This window comes from Falco cherrug, chromosome 7 (genome assembly GCF_023634085.1).
Source record: "Falco cherrug isolate bFalChe1 chromosome 7, bFalChe1.pri, whole genome shotgun sequence".
NCBI lineage: Eukaryota > Metazoa > Chordata > Aves > Falconiformes > Falconidae > Falco > Falco cherrug.
The window spans coordinates 52,455,099-52,474,869 of NC_073703.1; the positions used below are offsets into that span (position 1 = coordinate 52,455,099).

At 39.0% G+C, this 19,771-nt stretch overlaps 1 protein-coding gene across 4 annotated transcripts in view; it reads left to right on the top strand.

The window, feature by feature from the left end:
- The window catches only part of DCAF5 (DDB1 and CUL4 associated factor 5), a 77,415-nt gene that overhangs the window by 19,087 nt on the left and 38,557 nt on the right, over positions 1–19,771 (top strand). For all 4 annotated transcript variants that reach the window (XM_005441099.4, XM_014281441.3, XM_055715022.1 and 1 more), the window contains exon 5: positions 1,674–1,803. In XM_005441099.4, coding sequence (XP_005441156.2) covers positions 1,674–1,803 — 130 coding nt within the window. The remainder of the gene's footprint in view (positions 1–1,673; positions 1,804–19,771) is intronic.

The following is a 19,771-nucleotide window of genomic DNA, read 5'->3' on the forward strand; positions in this document are numbered from 1 at the left end:
GGTACATTCGTGGCTTTTTTGGAGTAGTGTCTTAGCTCTCTGAATTTTAAATAAATGGCTTTTGCATTCTTATATAGGAGTCCTGAGTCAGCATTTATATGTGAACCCTGCCAATGTTTGCTACAATATAATGCTTGTCAGTGGCATAATCCCCTTGTCTGCGATGGTGTTTTCATGGGAATAGTCACTGTGCCTGCTAGCGTGAGTATAGTTAATTACCCTGAGTGGACAGCTCACTAAAATCTTGCAAATAACATCCTAGTTTAAAATAGTGCATTAAAAGAGGCTGGAAAAATTGTTTCATTCCTGTTCTGTTTCTCCCCATCTTTCACTGCCAAGTCATTTATGCAGTATTTTTTATAAATGCATTTTTAATTTTTGTGAAGAGATGGTGTTGAGAAACATTTTCATACTCCAGTGGATACAAGCTACAATTGTGAATGAATATAAAGAACAACAAAGTAGTAATCTCCCTGCTTTTCATTAAAGTGACCTAATGCCTCATTAGTTTAGCTCCTGTCATCTGTCTTTGACAGGCTGAAGGGCAAATTTTGATATCTTGGAAAAAACTGTGGTACCAGGCCAGGTTATTTATAATAAAGGTGTGAAGGAAAACATCAGTAATTAGTGGCAATGATTTGACTAAACAAATATACACAAATTAAAACTTTATTTTAAATAAAGAAATAATTCCTTTATTTATTTAGTAATCTGATGATATTTTGCCTTTCCATTCAGCTAATGCAGGCCATTGCTCCTCAGTGGGGGCTGCCATTTTAATACCACAGCCTTTTCTGTCCCAGCAGGGATCTGATTTTATAATGCAAATGTAGAAGGTCAGTTTTGGTGTTAAACCTTGTTTGGAGCTGCCAGCAGACCAACAGCAATCTCGAAAGCATTTGGGCAGGCTGGCAGAACAAAAGTTTGTGCCTGTTCTTCGTTTTACCTCTGCCTCCTATGACAATTAATAGCACCAGGGAACTTCAGCCATGGTCAGAGACCTTTGTTTTCATCACTGCTAAAAAGGAAAGTCCCTGTGTCAAAAACCTTGTAATACATCCTAAGGGGAGGATACAAATGGTGCAGGACAAGTAAACATTAATTGTGTCTTAGCTGTTTGATGGACAGTAGTTTCAGAAGGTATTGGGAATTTGGGAGGGTTATTTGTTCAACCGTGTTTTATCCGTCTTAATGACGGATATGAGGAAAGAAAATGAAGTACATTTGGAGGTGCTTGTGGAGGGCAGTTACAGAGTCACCCAAGCATGTGAGCAGCACAGTGGTTGCATCAAAGCAAGCAGTGAATGGAGAAGTCTGGCATAGTCCCTGGCTCAAAATATGTCTGTTTGGTTGAGAACCTTAAGAAGATTAAAATACTTTGTCTTTGAGTGGCTAGTTTTAAACTTAGATAACCTTCCGTAAGCAAAATGGTGTCTTGAAATCCAGTATGTGTCCTTTTCCATATTTAGACAAAGTGAAGGCACATGTGGGTGGATTTTTAAACCTCAGGCTTTATATTGCTTTGGATGTGTTTGCTTGAGAAGTGGTTTGAACATGCCTCCATATCTTCAGATCTTGATAGGCTGTTTCCATGCTAAGCTGCCAAACTCATTGCATCAAACAGTTGTATGCATTGTTTGTTCTTATGTCTGAAATCTCAACTTTTTCAACAGAGCCCTTCTGCTTGGCACACTATCCATCAGCCTTTCACAGTGTGATGTTTAATCCAGTAGAACCCAGATTACTGGCTACTGCCAACTCTAAGGAAGGTGTGGGACTCTGGGATATTCGTAAACCTCAGAGGTATGATCTGGCTGTCCTTGTCTTATGTTGTGCTATTTCTTTCCCTTGAGAGGTGGTGGCATGCCACTCTTTTTTTAAGTCAGAACATATGATATTAAGAAAAGATGCAGAACAAAATTAACAGCAGTGTTAGCAATGCTGAATGAAGTTATTATGCATAGTTAACATTATTCTTCATACATATGATTTATTTTGATTTAAAATGGGGCTAGATCTTCAGTGTTAAGGTAAGTGATTTTTCTAGAAGACTGCCTGGCCTCACCACTGCAGATTAACTCAGATTGTTGTGTCAAGTTTTTACCATTGTGTTTAGCACTGGCTTGCTTATACTGGAAGAAGCCATAGTGGGCACTGCCTGTTTTACAGTTTGTTTTTTCTATCCAGCTCAGTTTTCAGTGGCTGATTAGAGATTGTGGTCAAGGCAGCTTTTTACTCGGTGCTTAAGAGTTTATATGACTTCCTGGATAATATAGACACCTGAATAATCAGTTTGGCTGCATAACGTGGTTCCAGATTTGCGTTAGGACTTTAAACAAATGAAAAGAATAAGTTTGCAGCATGAAGTGTAGTTAGGCTGGGTTATAAAGTGGTTGTATGCAGTGTCTGGCACTAGAGTTTGGCATGCATGAGAGTTTAAGCTTTTTTTAAAGTATTTTTCAGTTTTTCAGATTTTGAAAGTATTTTTTTTTAACAAGAATAATCAGAAAAAAATTGAGCACCTCAAGTGTTTCTCACCTCCCTCCAAATTTTATGTTTACATGTTTTCAGTTATGAGTGTAAGCATAGAAAGGATAATTTCAAAAAAGTGAAAAGAGGGGAAAACAGGTAGTACTTCTTTTACAGTGCAGTAGCCTCAGCTATTTCAAATGTTCTGCAGCATACATTAGACTCTCCCCTTATTGGTGAATTTCTTGGCAAATCTAGAAATGCATATCACTAAAAATTCTTCTTGGGTTTGTACTATACAGACAGAAAAAGCAGTCTCATATGACATTAATTATAACTGGCCTAAAAATATTGTAAGATGTTTAGACATCCATTAAATAGCAACCAAATTATGGTTTCAGAAGGGTTTATTGTTCTTAAACTGTAAATATTAATGGTTTGAATTGATTTTCATTTTTAAGCTTAAATCAGAATTTGCTTGCTGGTGTTGGCGGCTTTAGAGCTTGCTCATGTTTGTAAAGTTTGCCAGAGCCCTTGTTGGCAGCTGTTGTACAGTCTGCTGTTAAATTTAGGTTTGATAAAATGTAACTGGAAGGGAGATCGAGAGTTGCCTAAGCTTATCTTCTTGTATCCCTGTCAAACTCTATGCCTAGGTCTTAGTAAGTAACTTTCTAACATCACAATGACTTCAGCATTTGCTGTATAGAGGGAGAGAAATACAAGATGCTAGGGTTATTTTGCTCTTCCAAAACACGTTCTTTTTTCCCCATAAAATTTCTGTCATTTTAACTTCAGTTTGTGACTGATTTTCCCTTGTGAACTAATATGGACAAAGCTGCCTTCCTCTGGCCAAGCCAGCTGACCCCATACTGGTTTTGCAGGATCCTTTGTTTTTCAGCTTCTACCTCAATTTTGTGATTTAAGAATTTCTGCAGGTTGAGTTTGTGTTGTTTTCGAAAGGGAGTTAAACCAAAACATTTATCTCTTCACGTTTATTCTCAGAATATGAATATAGAAGGAATGATGTTGGTAGAGTGGTATAGCTTATATATATGGAAATTCTACATTGAAGCAAAATTTAGAGGAAGTCTTTCATTTGGGTAGCAAACTGGAATGGTATCACCCCATGTAGCTGGAAAGATTGTACAAGGCTAACAGGAATAGAGAGAGGAAGTATCCAGAGAAGGGCGGCAAAGCTGCTGTGAAGGGTCTAGGGAGCAAGTCCAGTGAGGAGCTGCTGAGGGAACTGGAGTTGGTTAGCCTGGAGAAAAGGAGTCTCAGGGGAGACCTTATCAGTCTCTACAACTGCCTGCAAGGAGGTTGTAGTGAGGTGAGTGTTGGTCTCCTCTGTCAAGTAACAAGCAATAGGATGAGAGGAAACGGCCTCAAGTTGCACCAAGGGAGGTTTAGATTGGATATTAGGAAAAAATGTCTTCACTGAAAGGGTTGTCCAGCATTGGAACAGGCTGCCCAGGGGAGTGGTTGAGTCACCATCCCTGGAGGCATTTTAAAAGGGCTGTAGATGTTGTGCTTAGGGACATGGTTTAGTTGTGGACTTGGCAGTGTTAGGTTAACGGCTGGACTCTGTGATCTTAAAGGTCTTTTCCAACTGAAACAATTCTGTAATTGTATGATTCTGTTCTAAGTATCACTAAGGATGCAGGCATTGACCCTGATAAATGCAGGAGCAGATTACTTGAGTAAGGGATTCTCCTCTTACAAATTTTTGACAGCTTCTTTCTAATAGTGGAAATCATTCCTTTTCCTTATTTTTAGCTATACTCATTAAAACATCGATCTCCAAAAGTTTCTTAGTCTTACATATAAAAGTGTTGATGATTTATTGCATGGGGTAGTAGCAGCTATCAGATCAAGGAAACTCAAAAGGTCTCAGGTCTAGATGCTTTTTTGCCTTCTTCAGTCTTAACCACAAGGTTAAGGAAGAGTGCTTGCTGTGAGCTTGTTGGGAGCTACTGTGTGTGTACGGGATAACAGTCTGTGCTCACACATTTAAGGACACACATTTTTAGCTGTATTGTGGTATTGTTCTTCCTAATGCCAGATATAATATAGCTATAACAGAATTTAATTGGTATGCTTCTGAGCAAGTAAGTTGTATTTCTCCAGGTTTAGTGCCTGTATGAAAGACTTAATAACCTTTGACAAATCTCAATTCTACAGTCAATTCTACAGTCTTTTTTTGAATGATGGAAGGAGTGGGGAAATGGTTCCTTATGTTATAACCTCTGGGTCATCTTGAAGGCCTTGAATAAGTTAAATGAGTGGAAGCTCATATGCTTATATCTGGTGGACAAGAGCTACCTCTTTCTGGTCCTAATCTGATCAAAGTAAATTTTTCCAATTAAAAACCTAAATGTTGATAGTTAAACATCGTACATCGGAATTCCAGTGCTGAAATTCTGAGGTGGACAGGTAACACCACTTTTGCTGCGCAGGGGAACATGTGCAACACCCATGCTGTGCAGCTGGACGTGCACTGTGTATACCATGCAGCTATTCCCTTAAGCACTGAATTTAAAGCATTTGCACCTGCTAGGTGTGATGTGTTGCGTGAAATAGGCACATGCTTCCTGCCTGCAGCCCACTCCTCCCAGAGGACTCAGAAACAGGAAAGGGCATAGTAGGAAACAGGCTGCTCCCTGTAGACTAAATGCTGTTGGCTGAGATGTAGAACCTCAGACTTGAGGCTGAGCAAGGTGTAACTTAAAAAATGCAGATGATAAGTCTGCTTTCAGCTGCTTCTTTTCTGGGACAGCCATCAGCTTTCCTCCTTTGCTTGATCAGGGATGTGCCCAAAATATGACAAGAAGGGTTTGCTTGGTTGAAGGCAAGAAAATGGCCTAAAGCACTCTGCTGCCACTAGTTTGTTCCCAGGAAACTCTCAGGGAAGAGGTCTCTTTCAGAATGAACTGTGTCCTGCGAGTGGCCTGCCAAAGCCAGTCCCTCATATTTTAATAAATTAGGATTTTTAGTCTTTATTAAAATAATGGAGCATTTGCCAAAACTCCCACTGGTCTCTGCAGATCTAGTAAGCTAATCTAGAAATATGGAACTTGAATTTTAATGTATTTGGGGCCAATTCACTTTGTCTTATGAGGAAACAATTTTATTCATTTGTAGATTAGTTAAGATATACCTCACCTCAGTGAGGAATTGGAAGCCAGAATTTAGATTTTCATCTGTGGGTTTTTTTAGTTTTTTATAGTCTCTTTTGATGAAAATACACTGTGAATTTACCAGGAAAAATGATTATTTTTTTTTCTAAGGATGAAGTAATCCATGTAATGCTGTAAGTACCTGTGATAGACTTTACGTAGAACTGAAGCTGGTATGTGAGACAGTTTGTGTATATTTTCCATATTCTTATTAATAATAAAGAACAGAAACTGTAGTTGCAGGTAAGATGTGTGCCAAAAGCATTTGGCTGATGAGTTTTATAGACAGAATGGATTAAACAGCCCTGAAATTCTCCATAATCTAGGGATAAACAGGAAGCTGCTGGTGTAACTTGCATGTCATAACACTAGTACAGAAAAGAAGGGCTACTTTTCTCATTGTCAAAATATCTGGTAGGGGTGGAAATCCTTGCTTCTCTACAGGTTTGTAGCTCTCTCTTACGCTGTCATCAGTATCCAAGAAAATTTAACACTGCCTGAGGTGTAGGAAGGATGAGGGAATAGAGCCTTTTGCGGGGCACAATATGGAAGTATTAACTTGCTGGGATTGTTGAATAGCACAGACAGATACAGCAGTTTTGTACTGTAGTTACATACTATTCCTTCCTTAACCTACTATATTTCCATTGCTGCATATGAAGCTCACTTGTGAGGGATTTTATTTTATGCCATGATCTATAAAGGGAAATTCCTCCTTTCCTTCAGTATTGATGGAATCCTTCATAATACTGTGGCCATCGTGGGAGTTATTTCAGTCCTATCACTGTGGTGCTAGCAGAAATTACTAGATTTAGCTGTTCTGTCATGTTGTGTGGTAGTGGAGTTTTGATGAGGGGTTGAATGGGTAGAAAGAAGTGTAGATGTTTGCTGTAGATTGCCAAAATAACTTACAGTGAGTTAAGCAGGGCTGCAGCACTCCTGCGGTATGGGAAAGGTGAAATGATTACATGCAGTTAACAATTTGCTGCTAATAAAATACTTCATGTAAAACTCATTTCCCCCAACTACTGTCGTGTTCTCTGTCAGTTCTTAGATGGAGGCAGAGTTAAACTGGTGCAGCCACTACTTCTTGATTTGCTTCATAACTGGAGAGTGTTCTGGAGGATCCTGTTGCTGCTCCCCTGCGAAATCCAGAAAGTAAATTAAAAGCTTGGAATTCTGAAGACCAGCTGTTTGTGGTCAATAGCAGTACTGTAGCTAGCAGTACTTTCACATAATGCATATTAAGGCCAGCAGCACTAGTGCAGTAATACTCTTTACAGATATAGGTGAGGTTTGGTAAATTCACAGGGTTCAGCTGGCCTTTACTCATTTGACGGGGATCAGGGTTGATGCTGAATTTCCAGTTTTAATCAGCAGAGGCTCCTCAGGTGAGGTATAGCTTTTATTTAACTTTTTTTCAGCTTGATGATGCACTGTCAGAAAAGGGTTGATTTGCTGTTAACTTCTAAACTTGGATGGCAGTCAGTGGAGTACGGCTAATTGTGCAGTTTTAAACTAATAGCTCTAAATTTTCAAAATTTTGAATGGAGTAGTGATATCCTTGTAGATTGGAGAATTCAGATATAGATTCCACTGCTTGTCAGAAACAAATGACCTGAATCTATTTATTTAGCTGGAAAATTTGAGGATTTTTACACCCGAATATTTTTCTCCAGAATGCATGGCTCTTCTCCAGTTGAGTTGTAGGAGGATTTATCTTGTAGCTTACTGTTACATGCCTCCAGCCAGAAGAGTTTGTTTTATCCACTTCTTTTAGTCAGGCAACACTAAACACATCTACAAATTAAAAAGAAAGTATTTTTAGGGTTAGGAAAAAAAGTCCTGGTTATGAGTAATTTTCATATACTGTGAAATTGGTTAACTTTCTGATGGGAAGCTGGGAGTGCTTCATGCTTGGCTACTACAGTGAAGAAGGTAATTGAAAAGCCAGCATTTCCTGGCATACATGGGGAAATTTAGAGACAGTTGCATAGCTCTGAATTGTGAAAAGTTTAGCTCACTTCAGATAGTCATAATTTGATTAGTCTTGCTGACTGAGTCAGGATATAGAGGCGAATTCTTTTTGCTTTTTCCCAAAGTTCATTCACAGCTTGATATTTATTCTGTCTCAGATTCAGTGCAGCAATTGATATTCCCCCCTTCTTTCCTAGTATACTAATTAGATCTGAATGTGGTGGGCTGGTTCCTCAAAGACAGTGTATGAAGAACTGTTAAAGTAGAATTGATGTAAGTCCAGCAGGATTACAAGTTAACTAGTAATTCTGGAAATCTTGTTTTATGTTTTTAGCAGGTGTGACTACTGACATTCTTTCAGGTGGACGTTAAACTGAAACCAACCCTGTATTGTTTCTTTTTTAAAAAACAGTGCATTGAAAAGCTTAAATGTGGTCTTTATTAATGAGGCTGTTGTAAGGCACTCGCACCACTAGATGGGGTCTGGAAACTGTGCCTTTAAGAAAATCAAAAAAAGGCAAGTCTGCATCTTAAACTGTTTACAATAAAGTAAGTATTGCAAATATGTGTTGTTACAGAATTGCTGGGGGCAACTCAGTAAGTCAGTTTACATATATATTTCAAGCGATGACTATGTGACTCCAGTTACTTTTAGGTACTCATGTTCTGCCTTCTTCCCCTTTTCTACACAGCCCCATCTGCGTTTTACTGAAATCAGAAGGCTGCTTTTTCCCTAAGAAAATATGATCATGATCCCCTTAATTATTTATTTTCCTGTGTTCCCGCTCCCCTCCACTTACATCAACTAATCTAAAGGTTTTTGAGATCAAAGTGATTGCTGGCCTGTTCTATTAATGACCATCACGTACTTTTAAACTAGTTTTCATACTACAGAAAGGCTATTCAGAGAAGTGTTTTCTGCTTGTGATGGGAGTGTTGAGCCTGTGCTTTTTACACAGTGGGATCCATTTGTGTGTCCAGCTCAAAGATTAAAATGCTAAGTCGTGGGTCAGTATCAGAAATACGTATCTCAAGGAATGTTTGTGAGCTTGGGAGGGCTTATTTAAAAGCTCCCAGGCCCTCATTCTTGCTATGTTCATTGCACTAATTCTGTGGTTGACCTGTGGTTTTTAAGCCAACTCATCATGCTCGAAGTCGGAAAACTAACCTGGAAAAGCTTGGTAGCTTGCTTACAGCCTAGCAAGTTGAACTACGTTCAGGGAGGGCCCAGTGAATAGCACAGGTGATGGAGGCGAGGGAGGCCTGTAGGGCTGAGAACAGGAGATAAAAAGGAAGCAAGACCTTTCTTATTTGAGGAACAGTGAACTACTAGGTATGTTCAGCAGTTTGTGGCATTACTGTTTTACTTGCTTCAGCTTCTTTTGCTACACTAACCTTCCTTCCCCTTTTTTTGTCTCATCGGCATGTTCCTTGGAAGCATTCCTGGTGGCTTTTTACAAAGTAGAAGAGGTGAAACATAACCAAAGTTGGGGGTGTTTTACCTTCCAAAGCTGCCTGTTCCATGGGAATAAACTATAAGCAGTGTTTCTGCCTGACACTTCACTTTTTATGTTCATGCAGTACAACAACAGGACACTGGTCTTGAGTGTTGAGTGCTGGGAACACTTTAGTCCCCACAACTTAAGTATTGAATTCAAGCTCTGAGTGAAGTAGAAATGATTACATGCAACAGACCTTTTTAAAATTCTTCTGAAAGTTCAGGAGGCCTGTGCTGTCTGCGTAGTTGGTCAATGTACTCAAAAAGCCCAATGATGAGTTAAAAAAAATCCTTGACAACCAGAGCAAACTTGGTATTCCTTGGTGACTGTAAATTTTATAGCATATTTTAAAAGCTAACTTGATCATACAAGTCATAATAAGCCCAAGTTAAAGGAGTGTCAATTTCAGTGTTTTTCATCAATGCTTTACTGACAAAGCCAAACAGGAACGTTAATTCAACTTTGATTTCTTTCTCTGAGGAGTAACTGCAGCTCAGAGTCCTTTTAAGCAAACATCTTTAGTTCACATTAAATGAATATTTGTGTCTCAAAAAACACCAGTCAAGAAGACTCTCTTAATGGACTAAGTCAGATTTGCCTCCTGCACTGAGAATTCAGAGGAAGCAAACTCCCAAGCTGTGGATGAAGAATACCTGTTGTTAGATATTATTGACTCACCTACTGATTAGCTTATTAAATAGTGAGCAAAATATAGAGATGGAGATTTCTTCCCTGTAATAGACCAATTAGATTCAGGGGGTTCTTGAGGGAGGACAACTCTTAGCATGTCTATGAATGTCAGGGTATGTTGATCTTGCCAACATGTGAAGAGCTTTGAAGGATGTGGCTGTACTGTGCTGCTGGTCTCCAACTGACAGTATGTTCCCTCAAGTCTTTGTCATGAACAGAGCTTTTTCTGCTGAGTGCTAATTACTAGGTGTTCAGCTTAGTTGTGCTGCAAGAAAACACAATCCAACTATTAAAACAATGTACTGGATGCATAACTTCTGGTCCAAATCTATTGAAAAATCACAGTTACTTAGTACTTCTGTACAGTTCTTGGCTCCTGATTGCTTTGTCTTTATATATAGTTTCACTTGTTTCATTCGCTTGTTCACAGTCTTTTAAAGACCTGATGAGTATTACCTTCTTATTTCTGGATCAGTGGTGGCCCGATGACAAGAGGAAAACACTGTATATACTACACTAATTCTTTCTACAGAGGGGTGTGGAGTATCTCTAGTCTAAGGAGTAGGAGTCTTGTAGTTGTTTATGTGGTTTATGTTAGACTGGCATGTGACATGTAGTTGGAAAAGCTAGGTTTGAGGTTCACTAGTCCTTTGTCAGTTTTGAAATAGAAGTGGTAGCTGCCAGAACTACAGGCAGTTTGAGAACAGTTCTTCAGAGTTTGGTTGGGTGCTTGTGTAATAGACCATCTTTGCAAAAGAGGGCTAGTATTAACTGTGAATAGAGGCATGGTTTATTTTGTTGGGGTTTTTGTTAATGGGTGGGAGTGCAAAGGAAAGGGAGATGAGTATTTGCAGCTCTGTCTGTACCACAGGTGATATTTATAGCCTGTTGCATAGAGAGGACTTTAGAAAACTGTGTGGTGAGGTGGAAGGTATTCTAAGGTCATAAAACCAGGATTGTAACTGAGTCCAAGTCCATAGATTCAGATCTCCAACAGCTGCCAGTTTTAGTTTCCAGGCTCATACCTTCAAGGTGTTTGATCCTTAAAGGCCATACCAGAAGAACAGAGACAGCATTTATTTTCTGTGAAATGGTGATGCACATGCTGAGTTTTATACTTTCCAGTTTACCTTCCTGAGCTCACTCTGAAAGGTAGCTGTTGCTAGTTTTAACTGTGTTACCACAATATCTGGTGTGTTGGCTGAAATACTGAGCTTCTGGAAGTGCACATGAGGGGATCCAGTATTGTTGACTGTGTTGCAGGAGATATTAATCCAGGAAAGTAACCACAAGGGTTTGTTTTTGACAATGAGCTCAGCGAGGTTCTTGAGCCTCTTTAGAGGCTAGGACTGGTGGATTGGGAATTTTCTCAAAGTGGCATCTTTGGTTGTAATGTTTTTTTTTCCTTACAGGTTTTTAATAAGATATTACATGATGGCTACAGGAGTGGAATGGCAGGAATAGTATGTGGAGATTTAAGGTTTTTCTTTGTTTTGCATTTTGACCCTGCACATAAAGGAAAAAAGCTTGTGATTCTAATCGCTTCTAATGCATGTACTTTGGGATTGTCAAAGCCCCCGCAGATGAAGGAGTCCTCTACATCACTGAATTGGCAACTGTCTGTTTAAATTACTTCAGTGCAATAGAAGTGTGCTGCATGCTTCTGTTCAGAGACCTTTGTCAGTCCTACTCTAAGCAGAGCACTGTATTAATGAATGCAGGAAAAATGTGTGGATCTTGGCAACTACTTTTTCATTTCTTTCCCTTCCCAGCTGAACCATGTACTGTGAGTCTTGGCTAACTTTATACTGCTTAAAGTAATTAATTTAGCTAGGTTACAGTATAACGAATTTTAAGTGCTATTTAGGCACTCACCAGTATGGATCAAGCACACCACCTCAAATAGTTCAAGTAACTCTCTTCTTTCACAGTTCAGGAAATACAACTCATCCCACACATGTACCATCCTCATCTGTTTTGGCATATGTGCCTCAAATAACACAGAACCTAAACTTGGATATTTTTTTCCTCTATTTGTTTTCCATTATTTCTTAAAAGTCCCTTTTAATGTCATGGAAAGTGAGCTGATTGTTGCATAAGTTCGTAGGGTTTGAATTATTCTTTTCTGGAAATCTTTGGGATGTGTTGAAGGAACTTTTGAGTGGTAGTGGCATCTGGGGGAATGGTATTTTTTGGGGTGGTTTTTGGCTTTGTTTTCCTCATCGTAACCATAAATAGATCTCTGAACTTAGCCACAGGTTTATCAAAATCAAATTACTACTTTATTTTTAGAAACATCTAAGGTAGTCTCCTCTGCCTTTCTAATAGGGGGCCACTGAAGAAAAGAGGGAGTAGTTGCAAATAAGCCTTTTTGACTTCGGGCAAAGAGAGATGGTGACAATGATTAAGGCTTTAGTCATGCTTATGGCTTAAATGGTATTTCTGCTGAGTGCACTTCTCTGCGTATGGACTACTTTTTTGTGGTTGCTACTTGCAGCCAGTTGATGCTTTTTTCTTTGTTTTCTTTTTCCCTTTTAAAGACAGAAGTGCTGCACTAAAGTTGCAAAAGATGTAAATCAGTGAATTTATTGCTAGATATTTTTTACTATAAAGCAAGTAATCTTTTCTGTTGCTGGTGTGAGCACCAACTAATAGGTAGTCTAGAAATACTTAAGTAAGTGTGCAAGTCTGCCAGATACTGCCTAATATTTAAGTATGTGAAAAAGGTGCTGTAGTCTGTTTTTCCCACCTTTTATGTCTTGTCCTTGTTGCGGAATTAACTCACTTAGCTTCTGTTTCAGATTTACATATTCCATCTCTCATTTGCAGTCCTACTTTATGTCTGGCCTTGTCAGCCCCTCTTGGGACAGACGATTTAGCTTAGCTTTTTCTATGTTTAGGCTGGTATCCTTCCTGTAGTGGGGTGTATTCAGGTTAGTCCACTGATGTACAAACTGAATATTTGAAGGTTTTTTCAATGACACAATGGAAGATTTTTCACTTTCTTCTAGCATCCCCAGATCTGTTGATCAGATACACAACTGAGTTTTGGAGCATTGAGGTTCAAATTGTATAATAAAAATGTGTATTGTTAGTAGTTCAGCTTTTAATTCTTTGCTGTTCTCAGACAGGGCTATGGTGTTTCATCTGTTAAGTGTTTCCTGTCTTGATTTAGTAGTTTTCTCAAACCTTCATTTGTTAAAATCACACTGTCCATTGCAGATGGTATGCATGGGTTTTTTCTGATTTGAAGATTAAACTTCCATACCTGTAGAGGAATGAAGGCAGTGCGTTGATTAGCATTGATAACATGCAGCTGTGGCCTTGCCTCGAAGGCAGTGGGTTGATTGACATGGACGATGTGCTGCTGTAGCTCGTTCCTGCTAAGTGCTTAAATAGCACTGAGGAGGGTGGGAGAGGTGGTTGGGTGGTGGAGGAGTGGGAGTAGTGTGGTCTGTCTTCTGGAGGAAGGAGAAACAGCCTGGATGGTAGAATCTGACCCACGGTAAAAGCTTTGTTGCAGCCTACTAATTTGTGCTGCAACGCATACCTACTAGCATTCCCACACTAGCCCTGCTTTGGTTCTGGTCCGGCACTTTAAGCTAGGTACTGTCCCTTTTCTCTGTGGGATGTTGCTTGCTCCCAGAAGCAGTGGTGGTATTCATGTTTATACTTTTCAAGAATATAAGTAGCTTAATGCAGTAAACAAGAAGTCAGGAAACCTGGTTTTGTTTCACAGTGTTGTATTGGTCTGTTGATTGACCTCTCTTGCCCTTATTTTTTCCTGTATCAAGGAATGGGAATACTGCCTACTTCAGTAGCCTCATGATGTTTAAGTTTTTTTGTAAGCTTTGAAATTCTCTAACACACTGGTCTTTCTAAAGCAAGAATTTGAAGTGCAAAGTATTGTCCTTACAGTGCAAATTTAAAAAGTATAAGATAGTAATTTGTTGTTCAAAAGAAGCTCTGATTTCATGGGCTTTTGTAGCATGCTTTCTTAAGGAGATAGGTCTGTGATCATATATATAAGCCTTGCCCTAATCACCTTTATGCTTCATTTCAGTGAGGAGGGAATTAAAATAACGAGTTAAGAGATACCATTTTTGGTTTTAAAAAAGAAAATAAAATTTACAAAATAATTATTGGTGACTGAGTACAAGGGAGAGATCCTCTTAGTGCATTTACTGGGAGAACATATGAAATGTTAGTTCAACCATATTGTAAGACAAGAGAATTAGTCTTTGAAATGTCAGTCCATGGGAAACTGGTGGAACCAGCTTGGTGAGGCCAAAGTTGTGTGTGCGGTTGCATTCAGTTAGCTTTATGTGATAATTTTTATTCATCTTGTACCTATTAAAGGCAAAAACTTTACTGATTTGAGGCAGGACTGTGCTTCTGCAGGAGCATTTTGGATCTCCCACTTTTCCTGTCAGAAGAAAGGCCTACTTTCGTGTTGCTGTACTTTTCTTTAATTTCAGCTCTTTTAGCTTTGCTAAAATTAAAAATTCATGGAGCTTTGCTAGGGAAGAGAAGGGGAGTGAGTGCATGTATATTACTGGATGAGAGAACAGATGTGTGTCTGATGTTACTCAGCTTTTTTAATGCAATACAAGAATTGCAGCACAGAAATGTACATAAGAAATGTGTTGTAAGTCTGCAGTATTGGTATGTGACTGATTTTGCATAGACACTAAGGTGTGAAAATGGATTTACTCTTAAGAAGGAATTACCAACCTTTACACTCAGCTTATTTTTCTGAGGTGACATTCTCTGCTGTCTGTGTTCTTTGTGTTATACTGACTTTGGTGTGTGCTTCATTTTGGGAACAGCTCCTGTTCCTTCATTTGGCCTAAAGGTCATCTTCCCATGCCATGTCTGACTGTATTTGAATCTTCTCTGTCCGGTTATCTGATGGAACATACTCCTTTGTGTTTTGCTGGATTTAGCTGAGCAGTGTTCTCTCTCACAGTCTGTACTCCATCCTACAAGGTACTATTTCTAAACAAGCTGAATAATGGACTCTGACTGTGGAATGTAGAGATTAGAGAAGGAGGAAAATGATCAAGTGGTTTAGCTAGCTTGCTTGTGGTTGTTAAACAGTTGCTCTTTACTTTGTATTCTCTACTTGCTCTTCTTTTTTTAATCTTGTTAAATGGGGGGTGGGTATGTGTGTGCTTTTCCTGCAAAACTATTTTACTGTCTGTTAGATCTCATTTATTACTTACATTACAGTAACACCTAGATGATTCAAGCAGAGAGGAGAACAGGACAATCTTGTGCCTGCTGACTTGCAGTTCTGTAGTGAGGGCAAGCCTATGACAGGGAGAATGTTTGGGAACAGGTCTGTAATAAGACCAAAACAAACTTTGGATACAGCTGGAAGAGGATGTGAAACATTCAAACAAATAGGGTTTTTCTTTGTCATTTGTTGTCATTTGCTACTGTTTAATCGCTATAATGACAGAGGTAAGCCTTAAGTCCTAAAAAGATACAAGTAATACAGATGGGGGGAAGAGTTTAATATACTTTATGTCTCTGATTTTGTCATCTTCCTCAAAATACTGAAATTCTGTAGTTTTATTCCTGTGAATGAAGGCAGAAAAAAGGAGAACAATGCTTTCTGGAGAACTGCCTGGGATCTCTGGTGAAGCAATATTAGCATACAGTGATTCAATTAGATCATAAGGACCAAAACATGCAAGCTTTTGCCATTTTGAGGTCTGGCTGCTCTGGGTACATAAATCTGGTCATGTTTGACACTCTGAAGGCTCCAGATTCTGAAGTCAGTTATCGGATAACAATCTCTCTTACTAAAAAACCCTAGTCAATTATTGCCCTCCATGTTTGGAGGAAAAAGTGAAGCTTCTGTTCACCTCAGAGATTGCCGCACATGAAAGTTTATTTATGGTAGTGTAAAAAGCAAGCCCCTAACTTACATGTTACTGAACCTAACAGAAAAGAGCAGGAGGAATGACACATCCTTGAACACTCAGAATCTTCACCCTAAATTCCCTACTTTTCCAGTTGTGGTGGATGCAGTTGATTTTAGTTGTATGTTTTTGAAGGAAAACAAAGGTGTTTAGTTTTGCTGACAATACACAGCCTTTGTTTTACTTGGTTATTCTTTAAAGTCCAAGCAAATACCCCTTACTTCCTGTTAAGGATTCTTGTAAAGGTAGTAAGATAATCTGAAATAGTGATGACAGAATTTAGAAAAATGAGCATGTTACTGAGAAATAATAAAATTCTGGGTATAGCTTGTGTACCTTTTTCATCTTAAGACACTGGTGGACTTCCTTCACAGTTGTTAACACTTCTGAATACATGCAGAGAAACTCCATACGCTTCGACATGACTTACCTGCTTTTTAAAGAAACTGTCTTGAGATTTTTGTGAAAGTTGTAATCTACTTTTTTTTAAGTATGTATGTTAATTGATCTTGTGCTTGCTTTTCTGTTATTGGTTAATTTGGCTCTTTCCATTGGTTTTACACACACAGAATAACTTTCTTCCAAATAAAAACCCAAGCCTTTCTGGAGTTTTCCAGGCCAAGATTCTGTTTGCCAAGTTTCATTCCAGTTTTTTTTGCACAGTTAGAAGTTCCTCAATTTTGTGGTTACAGAAATGCTGACAAACACAGTTGTATGTAATGGTGTGTATTAGTTACGAGCATTCAATTCATTTTTTCCTTTTAAGGTCATTCTTTCATTAAGTTAGTTTCACACACTGCTGTTTATGATATCAACACTTTCTCCCTTCCTTCCTTCCTTCCTTCTCCCTCTTAAATGACACTCATTTCCCAAGGACAGTGTCTGTACTGCAGTTCATTGTCAGATTCGTAGTTTATCAAGAGAAGCTATTCAATGGGGTTTTTAACGGTTCTATTTAATGCTGTCATGCATGCTGCTTTTATTTTATTTCCACCGAGACACTGATCTTCTCTCAGTTTTAATGGCCACTGTCTGTTGCCAAGCTAACTTTTTGAATAGCCTGTGTTAAGCTTATGTTACCACTACAGCAGTTGACTTTTTAAAAAAAGAATGAAACAACTTCTTTGTTTAGAAAAGGGGAGAAAGGAGGAGAGGAAAATGCTTGTTTCAGGTATAGACGACTTCTGCAGATTGAGTGCAGTGAGACTACTTCTTCCCTCACCCCACTAGCTGCCAGTAGAAATGGATTTATTTACATTAGCCGTGCTACTCTTGGATTGAAAGCCTTCCATTGTTTGGCTGAGCTGGTATTTAGTTAACACTTGAGTGCTGCCTGTGCGCAGCGTATTCAACTGCGGAAATGACCATATTGCACATAACTGTCCATTCTCTCCCTCCTCAGCCTCCCTCCAGCACCAGCATGTGTGTTTGGATTGTAAAGTTCCGTCTGTGGACTAAATATTTCTCTTAATCATACAAGATGACTTTTTTTTTTTAATAACAAAACAACAACAACCAAAACCCACCAACTACTCAGAAAGGCATGTGTGTCTCTCTATATTGCTTCCCGAGCTGGTAGGCAACATCAGCATTCCACAGCTGACTGGACAAGCCAAATTTGGAAGCAGACTAAATCCCAGAGTAGTCTGAGTCTGGTTTCATAAAGATAATGCCTCGGGCAGAAGGGGCAACCATCTTATTCAGAGGTGCCCTTTTGGGATTGTCTTCAGATTTCTCGCTAGCTGTCATGGTCTGTGTCTTCAAGAAGAGAGTATTGCTTTAGGCTGATGCATCAGTAAACTTTTTAGTAACTGCAAGAAGGTGTTGCCTCTGGCATTCCTTTGCTGGAGCATGCAATAAGGAGCAGGCAGAAGTGGCAGTTCTAACATGAGCAACATATTCGAGCATGTCTACACTGCCCCACATAATCCTGTGTGAAAAAATCCAGAAGTAGCACTGCCTGAAGGTACAGAGCAGCACCATGGTACAACTGGGGAAGTGGAAATAATAATTTGGACACTGAACATGCTTAAAAACTGCTTTCCCCTTATATACGCATGGCAAATAGCTATTTTAGCATTTCTTTCTCTATCAGCCAGACTTAGCCCACTGCCTTTTTTATTAATGTGAGGTTTGGGGGGTTTGTTTGGTTGGTTTTGTTTGGTCTTTTTCTTTCTCTTTTGAGCCAAATGTCCAAGGAACTGCAGCACAGACTGTATTTCCACTACACATGTGGCTGAATTGTGTGGAGCGAGGGTATGAGGTAGGCAAAGCTGTGGATCTTTTTAGGGGTCTTAACTATGCAGTTCCTTAATTCTAGTCATCTTATGTGTGTATATAATCATATTTTCTGAAGTTGTAGCCTTTTTTACTCATTTAATTTCTGAAGTATTCTTTTATAGGGCTTTGTTACACTAAAATCATTGAAGCACAGTATGGAATTCAACTCCAAAAGGTGTTTTCTTTGATAGCTTTGACTGCCGTAGCTTAATGAAAACATCTGTAAGCAGAATGGAAGCTAGTTTGATGTTACACTACTTTTACTATAAAATATAATCTCAAAATATTTCAGGCAGGGCATAATAACAGTAACCATGGAAACTTTGCCTGAAGATTTGAAAGGATGGGGCATCTGGTAGGCTCACTTGCTTGTAGACAGGAGAGAATTCTGGGTTGTGGTTTAGATTGAGGAGGAGAACTGGTAATGAGGAGAGGGGCTTAGTTTTGGTGCACCAGTGGCTGCACCTTAATGTTATGCCTGGCTGGTACATGTATGTTATGGTGTTCTTATCCATGGTGGAGAACTTGTGTGTATTTTTATAGAAAAATTGACCTTTCTTAGCCAAAAAATTCTGAGTTTATTACTTCTGCCTGATTTTTGGGTTGAGGTTTTGGTTGGGTTTTGTTTTTTTATTAATTTGTGTGATTGGGGGGGGGCAGAGTGGTGGTGTTTTGCTGTAGTTTTTTTTTGTTTTGTTTTTGTTTTTTTTAATGAAGTGGAAACTTCCATAGAAAAAATTCTTGGCTTACACAGACCTATTGGGTGGGGAGAAGAGGGGGGGGAAGTTGTGTATTTTGGGGGTTTTGGGGGGTTTGTTTGGGTTATTTTTGTGCCTGCCTGAGTATTTTGAGATGGCTAAGTACTTCATTGATCTTGAACAGAAACTAGAGGTGGTGAGGAGTATCATAAATCCTTGTCTCTAAGGGTAGTTTCTAGTATTACATTTTCTTTTATTTTCATTAGAAACCATAAATACTATTAAGAAGCTCAGTGGCTTTGCTTAGGAGGAGGAGAACTCACATGTTAGCAGTACTCTTTCTGCTGATACAGGCATTCCGAAGTTTTGGTGCCCAGCTAGAAGCTCTTACTAGTTACTTTGGAAGTGTAACTTCTGATTCCTTTGTGGCACCCTGGCTTTAACTGTTCAGTTCACAAAATGCATGTGTGTGAGAGCAGTGTATTTCTAGTGCATTCATTGTATGGACTCTTCTATTTTGCCTTTTTTTTTTTTTTTTTTTTAAACTCTGGCTTAGGAACAGTAGGTTTTTTTAACTTTACAGTATCTCATGCAATGATGCATGTTTCAACCTGCATGGAATGTGGCTTCCCATCCATGTGGAGTGACTCATTTTTCACAAATGTTGGGACAGAGGGCTACATCAGGCAGTGTAATGCATTAACATCTGTGAAGAAACTTCCTTCTAGAATCTGCAAATTCTGTGCTGGCATGCCTTTTCTGGTCCAGAAAGCACACAGAAACAGCTCTTAACAAGATTTGATGGGGCTTGCTCAAAACCTGTTAACAAAAGGTTGAGCTCTGGTACTGCTTAAGGAGGTTTTGGTGATCACTGAACAGAAAAGGGATAAAATGTTTTCCTTCTTTGTCTCCCGTTTCATGCACGCAGTCATTTCAAGTACAGGGATTGAATTAAATCTTCGAAAAAACCAGAAAGCCCATACAATGCAAGTTGAATTTCAGGTATGCTTTGATGATCTTCAGGTTCCTGGATGGAGCAAATTCCATATTCT